Source organism: Mercenaria mercenaria, unplaced genomic scaffold (assembly GCF_021730395.1).
Source record: "Mercenaria mercenaria strain notata unplaced genomic scaffold, MADL_Memer_1 contig_4690, whole genome shotgun sequence".
NCBI lineage: Eukaryota > Metazoa > Mollusca > Bivalvia > Venerida > Veneridae > Mercenaria > Mercenaria mercenaria.
Window position 1 is genome coordinate 8,446 of NW_026462938.1, and position 22,247 is coordinate 30,692.

Sequence of the window (22,247 nt, forward strand, 5' to 3'; positions counted from 1 at the left end):
CAGTGTTTGCTCATAAAAAATATCACTATGTAAACCATGTTTATTTATTTATTTATTTTGTTGGGTTTAACGTCGCACCGACACAATTATAGGTCATTTGGCGACTTCCCAGCTTTTATGTTGGAGGAAGACCCCAGGTGCCTAAACCATGTTTCAGTCTGGAAGGTTTTCGACCTAGTGTGAGCCCATATCGTAATGAAATATAGACATATCCTAAATGAACGTGTAGTTATGAGTCTGACCAAGATCGGGTACCTGGACAGATCTAGATTTTGAGGAGAGGTCATAGAAGGTGACCGAGAAGTATTCAAACTTAGAATATTTCACTAAATTGACCATATCTGGAAGTTTTTTGACCTAGTTCGAGCCCCTACCACCTGAACATACTGTACATGTAAATGAAGGTATACTTTTATCCTGGATACAGTTTGAAATCTGGAGTAGCTCTAGAGGCTATTGTAGGTCATACATGGATGTATGGTAGTACATGTTCAAGTCCCTACATGTTCAGTACAATATATGGATGTGTAGATAGATGATTCTACTTCGAAGTGTCAAAAGTCGTCTATTACATTTTTGGTCTTTGACAGACGGACAGACGTTCAAATTTTGCGGATAAAAGGGCAAGATAATAACTCGATATTTCGTGTTTTTAACTCGAAATTTCGGGTAAGGTAACTCGAAATTTCGCCTTATTAACTCGAAGTTAATAAAAAACGCACCTGGCACTAATGCTCGTATAGACATAATGCGCAGGTTCCATATGAATTCAGTTTTGATGATAAAATCAACATTTTTAAAGGCACATTGTCGTGATTCTGTGCAGTATTTTATTATATTCCACTGTTCTGTTAACAAATAATTTAAAGCTGAACAGTTATATACATTTTAAAGGTAATTTGCTGGCTTGCTGACATATTCTTTATGTGTAGTATACACTTTTGATATTTTGGCAATTTGATTTTGTTTTATAATGTACATGAATCGTAATTTAAGATGGCGGTTTTGATGGAAGTCTAAGACTTTTTGATTTCTTTCTGTAAATTGTTATTATTATTATCTTACTCCAGTCCTTATAATCCTAAGATTTAATTAACATGCATGGCACTATAAATTCCTTATTACCATTAATAGCATCGGCACAGCATCAGAAGTGAGTGTGGAAGTTGTCCAGTCAGAGTGGTGGCACTGTGCCTGTTCATTGTGGTTTACAGATTCCAAAAGTCTGGTAAGTCATGTAAATTATATTGTATTGTATCATTTGATTCTGTACATGCATATTCATTATTTTAGTTCATTTTAAGGTGTTTTTATCTTTCGAAGTAAAGGACCAATGTGCTTAGATATGTTTCCTCATGATGATTTATGATTGAATTAATAAGATACACATATAATTATTAAAGGCACTGACCTCCAGATTTGGCTAAAAATAATCTTTCTTTCAAATTGAAGTTTGGTGATATTATGAACATTAGAATATGAGTTTTTGTTTCTAAAATATTTTAAAAATTCCAAATCAAGAAAAAAAAAGATGACCGCGTCGGGAATCGAACCCCGGACCGCCGCGGCAATAAAGATATTTTCCCCACGTCGTAACCAATAGCACTATAGTAGAATTAGTGAATTATTTCTTTCAAAATATAGATATTTATAATCGAGACAGTTTACCTGGAGTAAGGCGTTACAAACGCATTTCGATTTTCATTTTAAAAAGAAGTAAATACAGCAAATTCTCATGTGTTTCTACGGAAGAGCATTAGTACCAGGTGTATGTTATTTATTAACTCGAAATTTCGAGATATTAAGTCGAAATTTCGAGATTTCGAGTTAATTGTCTCAAAATTTCTAGTTACTAACTCGAGATTTCGAGTTACTAAATAACATACATCTGGCACTAATGCTTTTCCATAGTTTACTCATAGAAAATATCACTATTTAACCCATGTTTATTTCTATATTTATTTTGTTTGGTTTAACGTCGCATAATTATAGGTCATATGGCGACTTCCCAGCTTTTATGTTGGAGGAAGACCCCAGGTGCCTAAACCATATTTAAGTCTTGAAGGTTTTCGACCTAGTTTGAGCCCATATGGCAATGAAATATAGATATACCCTAAATGAACGTGTAGTTATGAGTCTGGCCAAGATTGGGTACCTGGACAGATCTAGATTTTGAGGAGAGGTCATAGAAGGTGACCGAGAAGTATTCAATTCAATTCATACATTGGTGTATGGTAGTATATGTTCAAGTCCCTACATGTTCGATACAATATATGGATGCGTAGATAGATGATTCCACTTCGAAGAGTCAAAAGTCGTCCATTACATATTTAGTCTTTGACAGACGGACAGACGTTCAAATTTTGCGGATAAAAGGGCAAGATAGTAAGTCAAAATTTCCAGTTACATAAGTCGAAATTTCGAGCTAATAGAAAAATCACCTGGCACTAATGCTCCTCTGTATGTTCCCGTAACTTAAAGTTTGTCAGTAATTAAGTTTTAAAGCCTTCTTAAGAAATATAGTATTTATTTCCAGATATCTAAAAAATTGTTGTTGCCGAACGATCTGGAGGCCAGTCCATTTAATGTATCAGGTAAGTAATCAAATTAGGGTTTTGTAGCAATGCAAAATGTATTGATTGTCTACTTTCAGAACCAGATATGATCAGAGTACAGTTTGAGAGCATTTGGAAATGTTTTGTTATAACAGATATAGAACAATAAAGAAAAGAACAGAGCACATATTTCCCCTTCTTATAATTGTACCAAATAAGACCGAGTACAACAGTTAGTTAAAGGTAGGTCACTTGGTTACATGATTAATTCGTACTACTCAAAATATTGCTATGTGAAACTTTGTCAGAATATCTATATTATCTTTATAAAATTTAAAACAAATTTTAAAATGGGTTATCTTTGTTAAAAAATAGGCCACTAGTTCGTATCATAAAACAAACTTTGTCAACCATCTTAATGTCACATTTCTACCTTATCCATACAGCAGTTTGTCAGCATGTCCGTTAAATTCTTAATCTAAAATCTAGGTACAGTTTTAGGACAAGTCGGTTATCTGGGGTCAAAAACTAGGTCATTAAGTTGAATTACAGATAAGTAAGTAAGTTCTCACACTAAAATGCATTACTTTCTACTTGACATATAATAATCGTAGTCAGAATATTTGTTGACTTGAATTCTAGATCAGTTTAAATTTTGGATTATTTTGTATTAGAAACTAGGTTACTCTATTAGATTATAAAAACACTTTGTCAGCAATAAGCTAAGACACCGTTTTTTTATATTACCTGTATAAAAAGTCTATATTTCCTTTATATAAAATCTAGATGAGGTATGAATTTGTGTTTACAGGGGTTAAAACTAAGTAAAATCATGGAAAAACCTTCCTTTATTTTATATCTGGTCTGTATAAAACCAGGTAAGATGTTTTCTCATAAGATCTAGGTTTCAAACTGGCCAAATTCCAGACCACTTACTAGAGCGTATGACATTTTTCCCGACAGACAGATAGGCAGCCATACCGACAAGGTCAAATCTATATCTCCTACCTCAAAGTGGCCAGACCTTATCACCGTTATAGGCATGTTTTTCCTACTATACACAATATTAAATAATGTTGAATTACCCCCTCAAAATAATGATATCGTCATAGGTTCATAACAATGCCGTGTTAGTTGAACTTATTGTTGTATGGTCACAACCACTGGCACCAGACCAGAAAGAAAATGCCTCTGAACAAGTGGTAATTTATCTTCCATTGTTTACCGGTCACATTTCTTCAATACTTCTGAGCTTAGAGAAACAACGCTAGTTTACAGTTTTTTCAACGTTACACAAAAAAACTTGCTTGAACTTCCCCGGTGAAGTTCCGGTCTAGATTACAAAACTATTCTGATTGGCTGATGTGAAAATGTATGTCAGTCGTCATTTAACTACACGTGTACGCTAAGACGTGTATATTCAGCATAAATGTGCTGAATTAATTAAATAAACAGAGCAGATGTATACCATTGTATGACTTCAAATTCAAAATCATATCTAAGACGAATTTCATTCATCATTTCGAGTTTCATCGTAAAACTGTGAATATTTTGCATTCTGTTTTTGTTTGTTTACATTTCGCCTAACATGTGCTCACTGCCGTGACCTCTAGACCGGATGTTCATTAGGGAAGTTCACGCAGGTTTTTTCTGTAACGTCGATGAAAGCATAAAATATGTGGAGTATCTCTGCAGTATGGAATATTGAGACAATGTGACTGACGCACGATGGTAGATAAATTATCGCTTGTTCAATATACTAGGTACCCATTCACCGAAATGTACGATTGAAATGGGTTAGTGCACTTTCCCGTTCATGACCATGGTTCTTATAGAATACCTAGGGGTAGGGTATAACATGTACAGAGGCATTTTTTTCTGGTCTGGTGCCAGTGGTCACAACCTAGTGCACATGAATAAAATGATCTGTAGTATTATAATAATTTTGGACATATGTATAGATCATTTATATGCAATATTTTAAAGATTTATAAGATTACAATTTTAAAATTTATAAGAAAAATATTTTAAAATAAAGACAGATAAAAGTTACGCCAGGTATGAACAATGACTAAATTTGTCAAATTTTGGACAGAAATGTTTTATTTAGTACGAGTCAAAAAATAGAATGCATTTCTTTGTCAATATCTAAAATCAGTTGTCAACATTTTGTGTGACAAAAATCTGGTTAAAGGGAAGCAGTCAGTAAGCAATCTGTAAAAATGTAGTTGATTTGGGACACAACTCGTAATAGTCCCTGTATTCTCTATAAGTATGTGCGATAAAACTTTAAGAAGCATTTAACGCAGCACAAAAAAATGATAGCAGATCCAATTTAATTAAACGTGTTCATGAAAGGTCACTTCTCATGCCCCATAGCATAGGCTTAAGCGGAACACTGTTATGCTTTCACCTTGAATAAACGTCTAGATTTTGTTAGCAATTGATGCTAATTTTATGAAATCCGTTCCAGTACTTTAGAAGATATGGAGTGAACATAAATTATTTAAAGCTATTTGATCTTTGACGTTCAAGTATTATCACGACCTAGGACATATCGACCTGTGACCAACTGAAAAACGGACGGATAGAGCCCGTAACATAACGTTACATTTCATATACATATCCCACTATTTCACTACCTCATATATTTTGTCCTGAATTCCTGAAAAGTTTATTTTAGAAAAAAGTACAGAGGGTCATTACTTGTAGAACATGTATGTTCATATAAAATAGGTACGTTTAATCTATATTGATAAACATATCTTAAAGCTTGTGGCATTGAACGAGGAGTTTTTAAAACAATGACTTCGGGACAGACAAACGGACGTTCTATGCTTCTAAAGTATTATTATTTATATGTGCCTTTTGCATTTAACTGAAGAAATGCAATGAAATAAAATATGAACATTTCCTTCTGGTAAAAACAAAAGCACCGAAACAAGAGGACAATAATAATAAGATTTTAATTTATCGAGTAAATATGGCAATATCGAAATCGTTCGCCAATCCATCTAAAATAATGATACATGTTTTGTATAATATTATTATCTTCCTATTTCCTATGGAATCCTGTTTAGACGATAAAAGATGTAACTTTCAAAATATGTACACTTTTATTAAACAATTTATGTAATTCATAATACTTATTTTACAGCTTATAAAAGCAAACAGCCATGTCTAGCGAACCGGAGGAAATTGCATACTGTCTGCGTCTTATGTCAGTGTGTATTGACATAGGTAAAGAGACCGTTCTGGATGTCTTTGTTCACCATTCGCCTGGGAAAAATCCTGAAAAATTTCTACAGTCAAAGGAACAAGCTCTGGTTAAACTGAAGAATGACGGAATTCTAAGTAAACACGACTGTGATCTACTTCTGAAGGCAAGTATGATGTTAAACTAAGAGAATGGCATGAAGAAGTGTCTACAATGCAAGCTGAGGTAATAATATTGAATGAAAATATTAAAATATGGACATTGACATAAAAAGTAATGTATGTATAAAAATCTCAGTAAATGTTTTGATGAATGTTAATGAAGGAAAACATGTGCCTTAAGTAAATGAAAATGGTAACATATATTCTAAAATTTCTTAAATTAATCGTAATACAGATTAGAATTTCATTTTTTATATATATGTTTACAGGTACAATACTTGATCGAGAAAGTTAAAGGTAATTTCTTTTACGATTTTCATTACATATTTCGAAATTCGAAGGCTAGCTGTTCAATGGTAGACAAATATTGTTTGCCCCGTTTCATGTCATAGGCATGGCAGCAGGATTGGGGTTTGGAATAAAGGTGTTTTAAGCTACAATAAATAATAAATTGTGAATAGTTTTATCATGATATTACTACTTAATAAAGGCAGACGTAAATACGATGATTTTGATGATATGCAGTAATTTGTTTCTATATATTCATGCAGGCTTTGATTCCTACTTTACAAACAAGTGCGACCGATATGAAAAGTACACAGCGTTACTTGTCAAAGACGGCTACTTTGCGCTATCAACATTTCTTGACAAAGAAGTCAAAAAGGATGGAAGAGATTTATGTAACATTCTGGATGACAATAAAGATTCATTCAGAAGAGATTTAACTTCAAAACAATTAGATGTTCTTTATCCATCAACAAAAGGCAGTGCACAATTAGACCCCTCTACGTGGGACGTTGGCTTATTAGCAACAGTTATCCTCAACATTTTTGGCAATTCTATTGCACGTTTGGCAAGAAAATTAATAAAATATATTGGCGATGCTTCACAGGATTACGCAGAAAAGGCAATTATTGCACTAGATGGTAACAAGTTTGAAAAAATTTCTACTGAACTTAGGACAAAGATACTTATACTCTCCGAATACATTGACGAAGAAACGGCAAATAGATGTGAAATGATATTGGATGAATGCGAAGCGAGCGATGCTTTCAAAACGAACATGGATATGTTGAAAACACAAGACACTCTGATGAAATCCTTTACAGATATTCAGGAAGGTATAGTTTTAGCATAGTTTTAGAGCTATGACTGATTATAAGTAAAATGCATAATATTATTTTAGGTTCAGACGGAAATAGAATTAGCGAGACACTACAATTTTAATTGAAATACAAACGCCCATTGAGTTATAGAATTGATATGATTTCAAATTATATATATATATATATATATATATATATATATTTTACACGAGTGTACATTTCACTAAACTAAAAGAATTGCCATTCATACAGGTTTGACCTCTTCCATTTTTATACCGATAGAATGCATTTAAATTAATATTTATCTGAAATATCGCCATGTACTTATCATTTCAGAAACCCTTCAGCGAACAAAGAAATGCCTTCAAGAGATGATAACAAACGGGATAAGTTTTGGACAAAGTCACGGTATGTACGCAAAATAAATGTAATAGGAAATATGATTTTTTCTACTGTCGCAAAGGCCTAGGTTCGATTCCCGACACGGCTAACATGTTTACGATAGTTTAGAAACAAATATATGATATAAATATTTATTCATATGATATAAATAATTTATATGATATAAATAATATGACCAAACTTCAATTTTAAAGAAAGATATTTTTATCCAAATCTGGAGGTCAGCGCATCTTCGTTTCGGAGCATACTTCAAAAGAAAATCCGAAGATGCGCGACGGGTTCATAAGCAGTAGGAAAACATACTTTCGGTTTGAAATGGGCAAAATGTTTTTATTTATTTGTCGGTTATTCTTGAACATACTCCTGAATATTTGGTCAGACCCGATGCAGTGGGTTATATTTTCAGTAAATATGAAGTCTGGTTTTTTAGATAATACTTATTTTATTATTTTATAACATTCAATGTACATATTCAGTAAAATAGTGAAAACAATAAACAGATACATCTGATGATGTTCCCCTATGATCTCCCCTAAAAGCTCCAACAACAACATACAACCTCTGATTAGTATATGATATAACTAGAGCTATCACTAAAGGTGATGAATGTACCCCCGCATGCGCTGACACAGTACATTGCAATTTGACGCACACAAGATTGCATAATGATGTGGACTGTATGTATATAAACTGTATGTATACAGTATAGTAACAAAATACAAAGTCCCATAGCTATGCAGAATATTTATCTAAAAGAACGTAACATGCACTATGAACAACTAGGGTTGGTACTGATCACTTGTGTGAAGTTTCATTAAATTGTGTGCAAGGGTTCGGAAGATTAGGCGCGCACAAGATTGCATATGCAGACTGTAACATACAAGAAACACAGTCCCATAACTCTGCAATTTTTGTTGTTGAAAGAACCTAACATGTCCCATTCACAACTACTGTTGTTACTGATTACTTGTGTGAAGTTTCATTAAATTGTGTCAATGGGATGAGGAGAAATGGTGCGCACAAGATTGTGTCTATGTATATAGTATAGTAACAAAAAACAAAGTCCCGTAACTCTGCAATTTTTTTCTTAAAGAACCTTACATGCCCCATGCACAACTAATGTTGTTACTGATCACTTGTGTGAAGTTTCATTAAATTGTGTCAATGGGATGAGGAGAGATGGTGCGCACAAGATTGTGTCTATGTTTATAGTATAGTAGCAAAAAACAAATTCCCGTAACTCTGCAATTTTTTTAAGGAAAGAACCTAACATGCCCCATGCACAACTACTGTTGTTACTGGTCACTTGTGAAGTTTCATTAAATTGTGTCAAGGGGATGAGAGATGGTGCGCACAAGATTGTGTATACGGACAGACGGACAGACAGACAGACAGACGGACGGACAACCTGAAACCAGTATACCCCCTTACAACTTTGTTGTCGGGGGTACAATAATGATAAACTACCTAAAGTGTTTTATATAACATGCAAAAACAATGAACTTGAGAACTGCCAAAGTTTCACCTTATGAGTAATAAATGTTCAATTTTCCTCTTGTTGTAAGTGTTGTTTTTCATAAAGCATTTGAAAACAATGGATATTATACGTACAGCGCAACCTCTGTAGAGCAACACCCTGTGGGATATACACATATTTTTAGTTATGTTGAGGTTGTTGTTCTTGAGAGGTAAATTTGATAGTTATATTTCAGCTTAGGGAAATTCTGATGATGTTGTTATAGAGAGGTTTTTGCTCCAGAGTAAGCTACTGTCAAGAGGTTGTACTGTATAAATTGCTTCAAACTCCATCTCTTTCAACTGAGCTAAATGAAGAAAAACAACACAAGATTATCCAAATTTAAAATTTCCTTGTTTACAATTTAACATTTAATGTTAGGCAACTATGCAGACATATGTTATGTGATACAATGCCGCCTTTAACCATTTTATTCCAATGAACAAATTGTCAGTCTTGACAAAATCATGTGGAAAAAGGTCACAGTAAAAATATTAATCCTAATAATTTCATCTATATTGCAAAATCAGCTTTACAGATCTCATAAGTGGCAAAATAAATTTAAATGCTGCATTTTTATGTGCAGCACTGGCCATGTCTTTTTATCACAATAGTTTACCTTATTAATCTCTGTTACTTTTATCATTACTTTTATGTCCCTTCTGCACTTACCATTGTCTTCATGTTCTGAAATATTGTAAAACATTAATTCACACACTTTCTAGGTAATCAACATAAAATCAGTGTCAAAGCATTTGAATATAATTATTTTCATTTTCTTAATATAAAGATACAAAATTAATGTAGTTCATGTTTTTACTGACTGATACAATATACTGATAAATTTGTATTTCAATGTTTGTTATCAAAGTACATTTTCATTCTATTTTTTACAGTGTTTACATTACAAAGCTATCACACATTTATTACTAAAACATATCTATAAACATTATCTTTAATGGAGATATGTACTTAGTAAGTTGAGGGATACACAAAGCTATAGGAAAGAAATGTTTATGCCAGGCTGACAAAGTCCAGATGGTTCACATCTTGTTTGCAATGTCAGTCTTATTAGCTGACTTGTACAATTATTTCAGAAGCAAGTATGTAGTCATACAGCATATAAATGCTTTGAGATCTTTTTTTAACAATTACAAAAGCATAATACCCCCTGCATTTATTCATAACGGTAACATCTCCTGGGACTACCTCAGGGTAAGACAGGTCAAACAACTGTACATACTCAAACTTCTCTCTACCAAAACTGAAAAAGAAAATTTTACAATTTTTTTTCCCTTAATTTTTGTACAAAAGGTGACCTGTACATTTAATAAACACTTTTTACATTTTATTAATCTAAATATAATAAAATTAATAAAATATATCATAACTCATTTTATGTTTAAAATTGTAATCATTAATAAACATGAACCTGAAGTGTTCTAATTTATAAAGCTCCAATTAATATTTTAAAAATCCCTGCAACTAATTGTATATATTAAAAACAGTATCATGTACCTGATTATAAAACAGTCCCATTTCATATGACTTGTAATAACACATGACTGTCAGAAAATCAAGGTATGGTACACTTTAATGATATCATGAATGCCATCATAAACTTCATATATAACAAAATATACCACTATGTCAATGTGTAGCCTCTTTTCTTGTTATTTCAACAGCTTCCAAAGACAGGCTGCAACTACATGCACTACATGAAAGTGAAATATACAAATAATCATTAAACAAGAGAATTTTTCATGTTAAATAAAGGGAGTTAATTAAATGCAATCTGAGAAATTATTGCTAAAAAGTAAAGAGAAGTAATTATTAATAAAATAAATGAAGAAAAATGTATATATAAGGGTGGTAATTTAGAAAAAAACTTCAATTGTCAGTATAATGATAGCTGACATTGACAATGACCTATGTCAAGTATGCACAAGCTATGAAACAGCAAGCACTTGCAAAATGCATTATATTTCTTTGCAATTTCAAGAATATTTGACTGTATGTAAGGGTTCCCTAGATGCTGTTTTACTGAAACAAACTTTTGTCTAAATATAGCTTAAATCTATTCATATCTTAAAAAAAAGGAAGTCCCAAATTTCCACAGCTATTCACAGGCTGAAAATTTTAGTAGACAAGCTTACTGTCGCTGAGTGGCTGATTTTTAATTTCTGACTTTTGCAGCCACCGCGACAAGCCAAAGTATGTCAAAAACATGGGATCTGCTGCGAGCAAAATTTGCTCGCAACTCAAATACATAAATGGAAATTGTTAAACACCATGAAATATATACGTAATATAAAAAAAAACGTTCGCGCAAAAATATTTTATACGAGATTGAAATTCGGCAAGCACGCGGGAAATTTCATAACGGTATTTCTTTTGATAAGTTGAAAGTGTTAACAATGTACGTCTCTAATCAGCTTGATTTTATATTGTTGACTGCGTAATGTATGATGGTGACACGTGTTACCAATGTACTAATTAAACTAACGGACCCTAACAAACAAGCTCCTTTCCGTTGTACATGGGCACAGTAATATATATATTTTAGTTTTTTTTAGATAACAAAATCAAATAACTATGCGTGGTTTTATTTCTATATAAATATAATGACTTACAAATTATATATTTCGCGTAATATGCGTATCTTTTGTAAATCGGCATAGTGACTATATTTAAAGAAAACTTGCGACATTCAATATTTCGCCAACAATGCGTTCTTAGAAGTCGTTTTTTCACTATTAATTAAAAAACAATTATTTTGTTGTCCGAGGAATCTAAGGGCATTTACTATAAAGCAAAAGTTATTGCAAACGAGATGTCAATTAATTTGCAAACAACTTCAGCTTAAAAATACTTACTTTATTAATTTGCACCCCTATTGCAATTATTGGTAATCTACTTGATTGTGACAGACGATTAATTACAATTATCTAATATTCAAAACGTAATAAAATTATTTAGAATAAAAAAATCTATGCTTTGAACTTTATAAAGAATTTGCCGATTTGGAATCGGTCTTGTAACCGGTATCAATACATTATTTAACTAAAAAAGCATGTGACGGATATTGAAAATATTTTAAAAATAAACCCGAGTAGTCAAGATGATGATCAGAAATAAACATTTATTTCTTGGAGATATCTACTCTTATGTCGGAAGACTATTTCCGTAAATCTCGTATACAGAAATAAATTTTAATAAACTTCTCCCAATTATTTTTTTCTGATTGAACAGGGTTATAGATCTTCCAAAAGTGATAAAAAAGTTGTTTATATAAGAGAAGTTTAGGTAATTTGAGTTCGTATTTCCCTTAAGCTCGCCAATTTTCAGTGTTGTATAAAAACGTTTTGTGCGAATATATTTCATTTTGCTTTTGTATTTCAATTGTTCATGTTATATACGAATGAATTTTGTCATAAAGCCAACAAAAATACTACTTACTTAAAAATACGGGTGCATTTCGGTTATGGAAATTTCCTGGCGCTTACCGAATTTCAATCTAGCATAAGTTCATTTTGCGCGAACGTACTTTATTTTCCTTTCAAAAGTCAATTATTTTTATTATACATTTGTATGTAGTTAAACTCAGTCATAAACCCTGCAAATAAAACAACATTTATTAAAGAAAAAAAAAAACAAAACAAAAAAAACCCCAACATAATGTCAAATATCATGCATGGATCCTTTGACTTTTCTTTTACATTTTGTTGTTTGAATCAATTATTCCTTCGTGAATTTAGAAGATTTCTATTAATTTCATTGTAACAGACAAAAAACATGGAGAAAAATGATTTTACACTGCTCGCTATGCGCAGAAGGGCACATTCCTGGCCATATCTAGGTGAATTACGAAAAAAGAACGGGGGGCGAAATTGACCGGTTCACCGGTCGGCGATTTGACACAGTACATACTTCACCGCAGTTGGGCGGTTGTTTATTTCAACTAACATACTTTTTTACCAAAATACTGATAGAAACAAGAAAGTTTATCAGGTATTCGTCTGTATTTATTATGTATTACAAGTAGAGCGCAGTAAAATGTCAAAATTTGGTGTTAAATGCAAACTTCATAAAACTCAATTTCCACTCGGTTTTTGGCATATTTTGGTCCGACGTTACAGTTTGACCGTCACAATATAAAACAAACTGTATACGTCGGATTAGTTCGACTAAAAATTTAAGGTACTAATATCAACAAAGAGGTTGATATCTATACTTTTTAATACCTATCGTCAAAGGTAGGGAAAAAACTACTGGAAAGGCATACACTTCTGGTCTAGTCATTTCAGTGCATTTTCAGCTCATTTGCATATAAGAAGAAATTTACATAATTCCCCTAGTTCAATAACATTAAACTTGCACAGGGCGCATTTTAATATTTAGACGTTCAACATGTCCCTGTGTCAAGTTTAATCGAATGACAGCCGTTTGCATAGCACAAATATCGACCTTATTTTATTGAAGTGTAATGTAGGAAAACTCTCAAACACGTGATATATTGGTTTACCGTAACTAAAACTGCATCTCCAATCACTTTCCTGACACATTACACAGATTCTTCTAGCGTAATTTAATGAAATATCATGAACAATACAACACTGAATAAATATATAGAATCAATTATACATGCTTAGACGAAAAATACGTTTAGCCTACGGCACTAGTGAAAAATCTGCGGCCATTATTTAACACATGGATACCGCCGAATAAACGTGGACTAGCATTCAAACTGCTTTGATATGAACTAATAATTTATTGAAATAACTTTTAATTAAATTAAAACCAATAAATGCTGGTTACACCCATCGATTATAAACATATGCATACTACATAGACAATACGTTAGTAACCGGCCGCATTTTTTTTCAAAGTCGACCGTGAGACTAATTTTTCGTCTAAAATGATTCTTTATAATAAAGAAGATTTGACAGTATCGTGTTGTGTTGTGAAAGTGCATGGATGTAAATTTCACTTTGAGAGTGCGGACAGATCTTCAATATTTTCAGTAAGACAGTATAGTATGTTCAATTGGTGTGTAAAATAGGTTTCTTTGTCCGTTGTTGGTATTTAGTTATCGCTTTTCAGTCACTTCCACCGTGAACTTGTAAAACCTTCCGCAAGATATTTTGCGGAACGCTCTAAAGGGGAATTTATAATTTCGATAAAACGTCGGACTATATGAAATGTCAAAATCGTAAAATATTGAAGTCCGACGTTTATTTATAGAACTAAGAATTCCCCCTGTTTCTCTTCATTTTCAAAACATCTGTACGATGAATATAAACCAAAACATTGTCCTATGTGTCAGCTATCAGATATATATTTCAACAAAGACTGTCGACTTACCTTGTTTTTAGAAGAAGACAAAATTCCAGCAACTTTCGCTTCCTCGCAAAAACTGTACCGGTACACACATAAAAAATCTCAAAAGTGATTTTCAAAATAATACAGTCAGACCACAATTATTTCCCTTGAAAATAAAATGCTCTAGGTAAATGCCTAAGTAATTTTAAAATCACGTGATCTCGAAAAATTTCCGACCGATTACGGAAAGCAATAAACACGAAAGTATGACAAAATGACCACCTATGTCAGTCTAAGAAAATACAAAAAAATCATTCGTTTCTCATATTCGTTTCTTCATTCATGTTTTGACTTCAAGGGAATATTGCACGGCTATCGTAATGTTTAGTAGTATTTCAAAATGTGTAGTCTATTTTTAAGATTTATGTTTTTATTTGTCTTTATTTAGCACTTTTAAGGCTGTAACTAAAATGAAGTGGTAATATACATAAGGGAGACATAGATATTCGCACTACTTGTGGTAGTAAAGGTTTGAGAGGAACTCTTTTTGTGTTCTTTTTGTGCATAGCAGCGATCTCATACGAGGGGCGTTCAATATGTAATGTTACTCCGTATGTAGTTCCGTAACCGTTTATCATTTTTAGATGCGGTTTTCGGCAGGCACATTATAGAGCAATTTATTGGGAACACAATGCATTATAAATTATAAAAATCGGTAGATTTAAAGTAAAAATATAATCATTTGAGTGAGGTGTACTCGGGTATACTGGACAATTTTATATCCAAAATATTGAGATTGTAATATGCAATTCCTTGATTCTACTATTCAGCAACAAGAACTATAGTTCAATTGTCAGTTTAAATAGATAAAACAAGTCATGATCTTCACAAAAACATTTGAAAACTAAACTTAAAAAGTTTATAACAGTATTAAATTGAGTGTGTGTATTTTTACTCGAAAAAATGATAAGTTGAGTACAATAAGCCTCTGCAATTTTGTTAATCAGCATTAAAAAATTCTTGTATCTTAAGTTGATACTAGTATCTTAATTCTCGATTGCGAAACTAGTTCTTACAACTTTGATTAATCGCTCTCAGCACCCATTCCAGATGGAATCAACCTCGAGTTTAGATTTTTTGGTTGTGTTGTAAAATCAAAAATGCAATAAATAGTTTAAAACAAACGCAAACTCATCACCAATTGCTGTACCTAGTAGAAAAATGATAGAATTTTGTGATTTTACAAATTATTCTATTTTTTCTGAGACTCTGGATGCCCGGGACAAACCTAAATTATAATTATGGTCTAGTATACTTGAGTACACCTCACTCAAATGATTATATTTTTATTTTGAACCTGCCGATTTTTTAAATTTATATAGCATTGTGTTCCCAATAAATTGCTCTATAATGTGCCGAAAAACGCATCTAAAAATAACCAGCGGTTACGGAACTACATACGGAGCAACATTACATATTAAACGCCCCTCGCATATCACTTGCAGAAACATTTTTTGCTGGATACTTTGAAAAAAGAACGTCACCTAAATTGAAAGGTAAAAACAGGCACAAGAATGGCAGCAACCACTAACAACTTTAACCTTGAAAGGTCTTGGACAGCGCAAGAGTAAAATCCAAAGTAAACGGCACTAGCAAAAATTGTTAGGGACTTTCAGCTAATAAGCTATTGCCGGTTCATAAGGAAGTAATGAGAAATTGATTCGCCAACTCGGAGTTAGCTCAGGCCAATCTGATTCCGATTTGTTTGCGAACATTTAAATAATAAAAAAGTTCCCTGAACTAGGGTTGAAATGTCATAACTGTCATAACTGAATTGTGTGCTTTGTTCAAATGTGCTTTAAACATTTTTAGAAAAAAAAAGACATATGTGCTATTCGAGTCTGCTCGTGGTAATCCGTAAACATCTATTAAAAACATCAAAGTCAACCCTTAATCATTTCCTTCGTTTTCAATTGTGACAAATACTAATATCTAGCAGTAACAATTATATCTAATTGTCCTCAGTTTAATATTCTTAATAAGAATTACTACAGTAGTTTACTGTAGTTACCAGCAAAAGAGAAATGCGTTTGTAAAGTGTTTGATTATTTTCCATAAACAACACCGGAACAATATTTGTATATAAGATTCAATTAACATAGAATTTTAACTAACATGTCTGATAATTTAGAACTTAACACATTAAAAGCGGAATGGATACGAAACTAAATGAGACGATGGATTGTGTAATAAAATCTGTAAAAAGATCCTTTGGAAGCAAAGAATGTAACCAAAAAGAATAATAGCAGAGTCGGTCTGGTTGAGTCTGTTCATGAGAGGTAATGAAATGTGCAACACTTCTCACGCCTCCTAGCAACGGCTTAACTGGAACTCTATGTCACATATGTTGAAATGACTCCATGATCCCAAAAGACAAGAAAATATAACAACAGTAAATCAACGCTGTAAGACTTTTAGTCCAGACCGGGAAAATGTATATGTTTACATAATATTACATTGCATTACAGAGAGAATTAAATATTTAATATAAAAAAATTCTTATTTGAAACGAATAACATTTCAGAACTTGATTTGAAAATGATCACTCTTGGTACAGACGAAGAGAATAAGAAGTTTGCAGAAGAAGTACTGACAGACATATGGAAGGAGTCGTTAGACAGATCCAAGGAAACCGAAATCTTCCCAGAAGTGAAGAAAGAAGTATCGAAGATATTAGAAGAGATAAAAAAAGGCAAAAATGCTAAAAGTTTTTCAATCGAAATGGGAAGCATAATACTGCGAATATCATTTAAAACGCCAAGAGAAATGTTGAGTACAATCCACTACTTTGAAAGTCGTAGTTTTCAAGAAGCAATTGGAAACATAGCAGAGGGGCTTGGATACTATTTCAACACAGCTTTTGCAGTTTTTACAGTGATGCCGATTGATTCCTTATGGGGTATACTAAATCCACAGAGTAAGTGGTTTTAAGTTATTAATATAAAAAGTATTGAAAATGAACATACGTTTACTTAGGAGGAGCGGAGGGACCAATGTTCGGCGTATATTGGAGTCGAAAAGTCTTATGTTTTTATCAAATTTCAATGTACGCCTCATTTGTTTTTTTTTTACGGTTACAACTTCTTATAGCACTCACCATAGGACTCACTCTCTTAAATACAGAAGAAATGAAACCTGTTTTTTTTCGGTGTTCATCGGCTAATCTATGAAAGGCGCTAGCGATTCCTGTTTAATTTGCCAATCCTATTCTGTCGTTCATTTCGCACGAAAAGACGGGTTTCATTTCTTATATTTATAATATATTATATTTCCTTTCCATTAGTAAACAAGATTAAATTATACATTTGACATATTATGTTGCATTTAACATTAAAATCAGCTTCCCGACCATTTTGTTCACCAGACGGAATCTAAGGAACGTTCTCCCTCACTATACATAGACGTCGCCAAAGCAGTGGCCTGTTATCACTAAGCAGTGTTCACGTACTTTTGGCACCTTTCCTTTTGCTGTGAAATGAACGTCATAATTTTCAATGGAAAAGAGACGCATGTAAATATATAAAAAATGACGAGAGAAGAAGTTACTGGTATTTCCTCTCGTTTTGTGAACTCAAATTTACATTCAATGCATGTCCCACCTCTACATGCACTGTGCAGGTTCAATAACTCTACTTTGCATTTTTACAAAATTATGCCCCGTTTTCAACTTAGCAGTTTTTGGTTAAGTTTTTGTATGTAAGCTGGTATCTCAGTATCTACTAATGGGAATGGATTTAAACTTTACACACTTGTCCACTGTCCTGAGCTGATAAGCACTGTGCAGGTTCCATAACACTGTTTAGTACAAAATTATGCCCCTTTTTCGCCTTTTGGATTCATTCAATTGACAAGGCTGTTGAATAGTCGAGCGTTGCTGTCCTCCGACAGCTCTTGTTTAAACAACTCTTTCTTTTTATGACGAACTTAACCTTTAATTGTTTGATGTCAAACTATATATTTTGTTATTGTAGAATAAACATTTATACTTACATGTCGTACTTTTTGAAAGGTTCTCTCGCACGTGCACAAGAGTATGGCATCCGCCTTTCGATATCTGTTTCGTCACCGGCTGACATGTTGCAGCTGAGATCACTGATCGTCAGCGAGAAGATCGCAAAGAGTACACAGTACACAGTCTATTTCAGAAGCTTTATCGGATCATTTTTCTGGAAAAATAACTGTGAAAGCCAAAGCTGATATGAAGGAATTGGAAAACGTTTACGACGGAGGTTTGCAGAATTACTTACAATTTAAAGAACTGAATATAGTACCCCGCTATATGATTTATATCATCTGATAGCGCTGTTCTATTTCAAATCCGAAAAAAATATTTGATTATTGAAGATCTAAAATATTTCCGGTGGTTCTACTAATGTTTAAAAAATGGCATTTGCTTGATATATTCTTAAAGTTGACCATGTTTCGCACTGTGTTGCAAATTTTAAACAACTTTTACCGTGCCATTTTTTATAAATTTTGTATAATTTATGGTATTTCCTCAAGCTCAAGTAGAGACAAATTTCAATGTGATGGCCACTATCTAAAACGTTTGCAGAGAATTCACTACAGCATTAATGTTGATAAAAGAAACATCAAACTATTGTTAAACAATTATAAAACACAAAATAAAACTGTAAAAATCATTTTTCTAGGGTGCCTCAAGTAAACAGATTTGATGAGACAGAATTATAACTCCAATATTGAAAAATTAAGGTCAAATCCTGTGGGTCTGTTTTGAATTTTGCTCACTTCATTCAAAAATAACCTTGGGGCAGAAGTAAAACCTACCTGCACTTCTTCCACAATATGTAATCTAAAGAATGAAGGCAAAATAGAGAACTTTTACCGAAAGTAACTCAGTATTTTTAAAGATGTCAAACTCTACCCCTCCTGATCCAGAGGTAAATTCAATTTGAACAGCAAAAAATCGCTTATAAAATGAAATTTTTCCACTTTTGTACAATACATCCATAATAAGTCTTGAAAGAAGTAAAAACTTACTAGAAAAAAAGGAAAATACGGGGAAAAAAATTTTGGTCCCATTGGGGCTTGAACCTACGCCCCCCTGAAAATTGCAGTCAAAGTAGGTTTATGGTAGGAATTGAATACTCTTCAAAAAGTAGGGACTCATTTACGGGTCCAATACCTTAAAACACAAACAGACAGTAAAAAGGTGTCATTTTATACCCCTTAATCAAGAATAGAATGTTCTTTCATGTAAGAACGGTCAAAAAGGTAAACACTTGATAAGTACAAGCGTCCAAGAATTGCAATTTATTTCAGCGAAATTTACTTTGTTTCCATTTAGATTTTATACCGAAATTGCTTTTATAAGAAAGCAATAAAGTTTTCCCTAGTCTCATAAATGTTCGCATAATCTACTTTTAGATTTCTTTAGATTATTTAGGAAATTTCCTTGTTCTATTTTAAGTTATTTGCGACTCGATAAAAGCCGTACCACATGTATCATAAAATAACGTTGCGTACGCATGCAACTACACATTATATATATATATATATGATATCACTGCTTTGGCATTAAATTCACCATAATACATTACATTATAACTTAAATAAAAAGGAAGTCTTTTCAATCTGATAAAGGTAGTACTGCACGTTCGGATGAAAAATTCTACACTGTAGAATTTGATTAAACCTTGATTTTTCAAAACATCAGAATATACTTAGTTAATTCGGCAAATTAAATCGTGTGCTCGACTGTTTGCTAGACTGATTTGAAAAATTGTGACCTAACACAAGTTTTCATAAAGGGAGTCCATGGTAAAATAACAATTTTGATAACATTTTCGCGAATAGAATTTTTTTCTACAATGTAGGTTTGGATGAAGCGTATTACAGTCGTTAATAAACACATGGCCTATAATATTGGCGAAATAAAATATATAGGTCTGCTAAATAAAAGTGCTTCATGCATGTCCTAAATACAGTCAGGCTAATATCTGACATGACCTTTGACCTGTAAGTGTGACGTTGACCTTTGAGATAGGAATTAGGGGTAAGTGTGATATGTGCGGCATTTTTTTTCTGACAAATAAAGAAAGAGATTCTCGATGAATATTTTAGACTGAACAATATCTGACAGATTGACTTACTAGAGAACATAACATCAAACAGTAATTTACCACCATTGTGTGACATATAATGTCTTATACTTCTCAGATATGACTTAAAACGTATTCTATCTGCATCTTGTAATGAAGACATTTCTGGTCGCATTCTTCATACGTATGCGCAATATCCGGTTTTTGTATAATGTTCACACCAAACTCACCCCACCATATATTAAGGAAATGTATTTATTTCTTTCACTGAACCAGACCTCATCACAAGTTTTTTTTTTGAATATATATGATTTAAAAGGCTGACAGAATGACATGGGTCTATTCTGATCGGAAGTGCTTATCTAAGCGGAGTGGGGGAATATATATATATATATATAAATTTATTTTTAACAACTTGTTGGGTCTCCAATAAGATTCATTCCGTAATTGCCGGGTCACTACCTATTTATTGGGTCTTTTTTCTTTTGTTCTAAACATTTATTTGGTCTTCAAAAGACAAAAGAAAGCCCCAATATATATATATATATATATATATCTCGTTTCGGTTTCTAAACACCTAACTGTTGTGACAAATTCTCACATGTGTTAGGAACGGTTTTCTTTTTTTCTGAAGAAAATACAACGACAGCTTCTGGAAATAAGCCAAAGAAAGATATAGACTTGTTAATGGAAGATATTGGATATCGGCTGTTACAAGGAGCAGAGGCAAATACAACAGAAAAACAACACAATGTTGAAACATTGCTTGACAAAATTAGAGACCATGAAGTCCATCAGGTTGATTTAGGTAGTATGCATTTTAGTTTCATGCTTTAATATAAGTGTATTTTTACTACAAAAAATACAAGCATCAGTCTGGTATAATTGTTTTATTGGCTGAATTATGCGAAACAAATTGTTATTGGTAAACAATTTTACAGGTTCACTTATCTCTCTTGACACTTTACATGACTGATGATGAAGAACAACTGGATTTTGACAGACGTTGTCTCGTATTAGAATATTTCCTAACATAGATGTGATATTCTATTTCACAAAACGTTCATCTTTTAGGGGATAAATACTAGTTATTTTCTGTAATATAATGCATCAATAAACTTGCAATATCCTTCAATACAGGGGTCTCAGCTAGTGCTGGAGAAGACTATGATTCCAATATACAAGAAACAACACAACAGATGGTAATACTATGTTTTCTTACTCTTCCTCATTGACTTAAACCATATATTTAACCCTTGGAAATATATATGGAATTGATCATTACAGTAATTGCATAAAAGTATATTAAAGAAACGCTTTGCCTCGCCAAATTAAAACAAATGTTCTTACAGATGATGGACTAAAGAATTAGGTATCTTATCTATTATAAACACTGTCTCAAAGATGCTAAAGCCATTTTTATCAACAGAATATAACATAAAAAGAAGCAGATTCGAGTCTACACAAAAGTGAGTTTGGGATTTTAGAAAACATTAGAACACGTGTAGGCCATTTTTATTACTAGAAATATTGTCAGAATCTTAAACTAATTCCAACATAAAGTTTTACTGACGATTTATAGTCTTTAGTTTCTTAATACAGGAAAAAAGTCCTCAGAAGAATCAAAAGAAATCCAAGCCAAACTCTGAAAATAAGATGATATGTTAGGGCAGCATCCTATAGATTTTAATCAAACAAAGTTTTGCAAATGTGGCTTAAATAAAATAAATTAAACAAAATATTAGCATCATTTCTTTATTAACATGCATGTATAATACACAAACAAGCAGTTCAAGAAGCATTTTATAATTATTTGCCGTAACTGTTTATGAATTGCGAGCAAATA

The 22,247-nt window shown here is 32.5% G+C and overlaps 1 protein-coding gene and 1 long non-coding RNA gene across 2 annotated transcripts; both read left to right on the top strand.

The window, feature by feature from the left end:
- The first annotated feature begins 1,133 nt into the window (after positions 1-1,133).
- LOC123559211 (uncharacterized) lies at positions 1,134-5,957 on the top strand. The gene is made up of 3 exons (XR_008369513.1): positions 1,134-1,228; positions 2,654-2,798; positions 5,713-5,957. It is a non-coding gene; the product is annotated as an uncharacterized LOC123559211 (long non-coding RNA).
- A 28-nt stretch (positions 5,958-5,985) lies between these two features.
- LOC123558629 (uncharacterized) lies at positions 5,986-21,174 on the top strand. Its single transcript, XM_053535289.1, has 7 exons — positions 5,986-5,997; positions 6,203-6,230; positions 6,485-7,054; positions 7,376-7,447; positions 16,864-17,256; positions 18,349-18,568; positions 21,036-21,174. The coding sequence occupies exons 1-6, from the start codon at positions 5,986-5,988 to the stop codon at positions 18,534-18,536; spliced, it is 1,263 nt and encodes a 420-aa protein (XP_053391264.1). The 3' UTR covers positions 18,537-18,568; positions 21,036-21,174.
- The last annotated feature ends 1,073 nt before the right edge of the window (positions 21,175-22,247 follow it).

Bases quoted from the DNA above. Each gene is read 5' to 3' on its own strand.
- LOC123558629 (XM_053535289.1), top strand. The intron at 7,055-7,375 runs GTATAGTTTTAG...TTATCATTTCAG, and splicing joins CTTTACAGATATTCAGGAAG to AAACCCTTCAGCGAACAAAG. The intron at 17,257-18,348 runs GTAAGTGGTTTT...ACTTTTTGAAAG, and splicing joins GGGTATACTAAATCCACAGA to GTTCTCTCGCACGTGCACAA.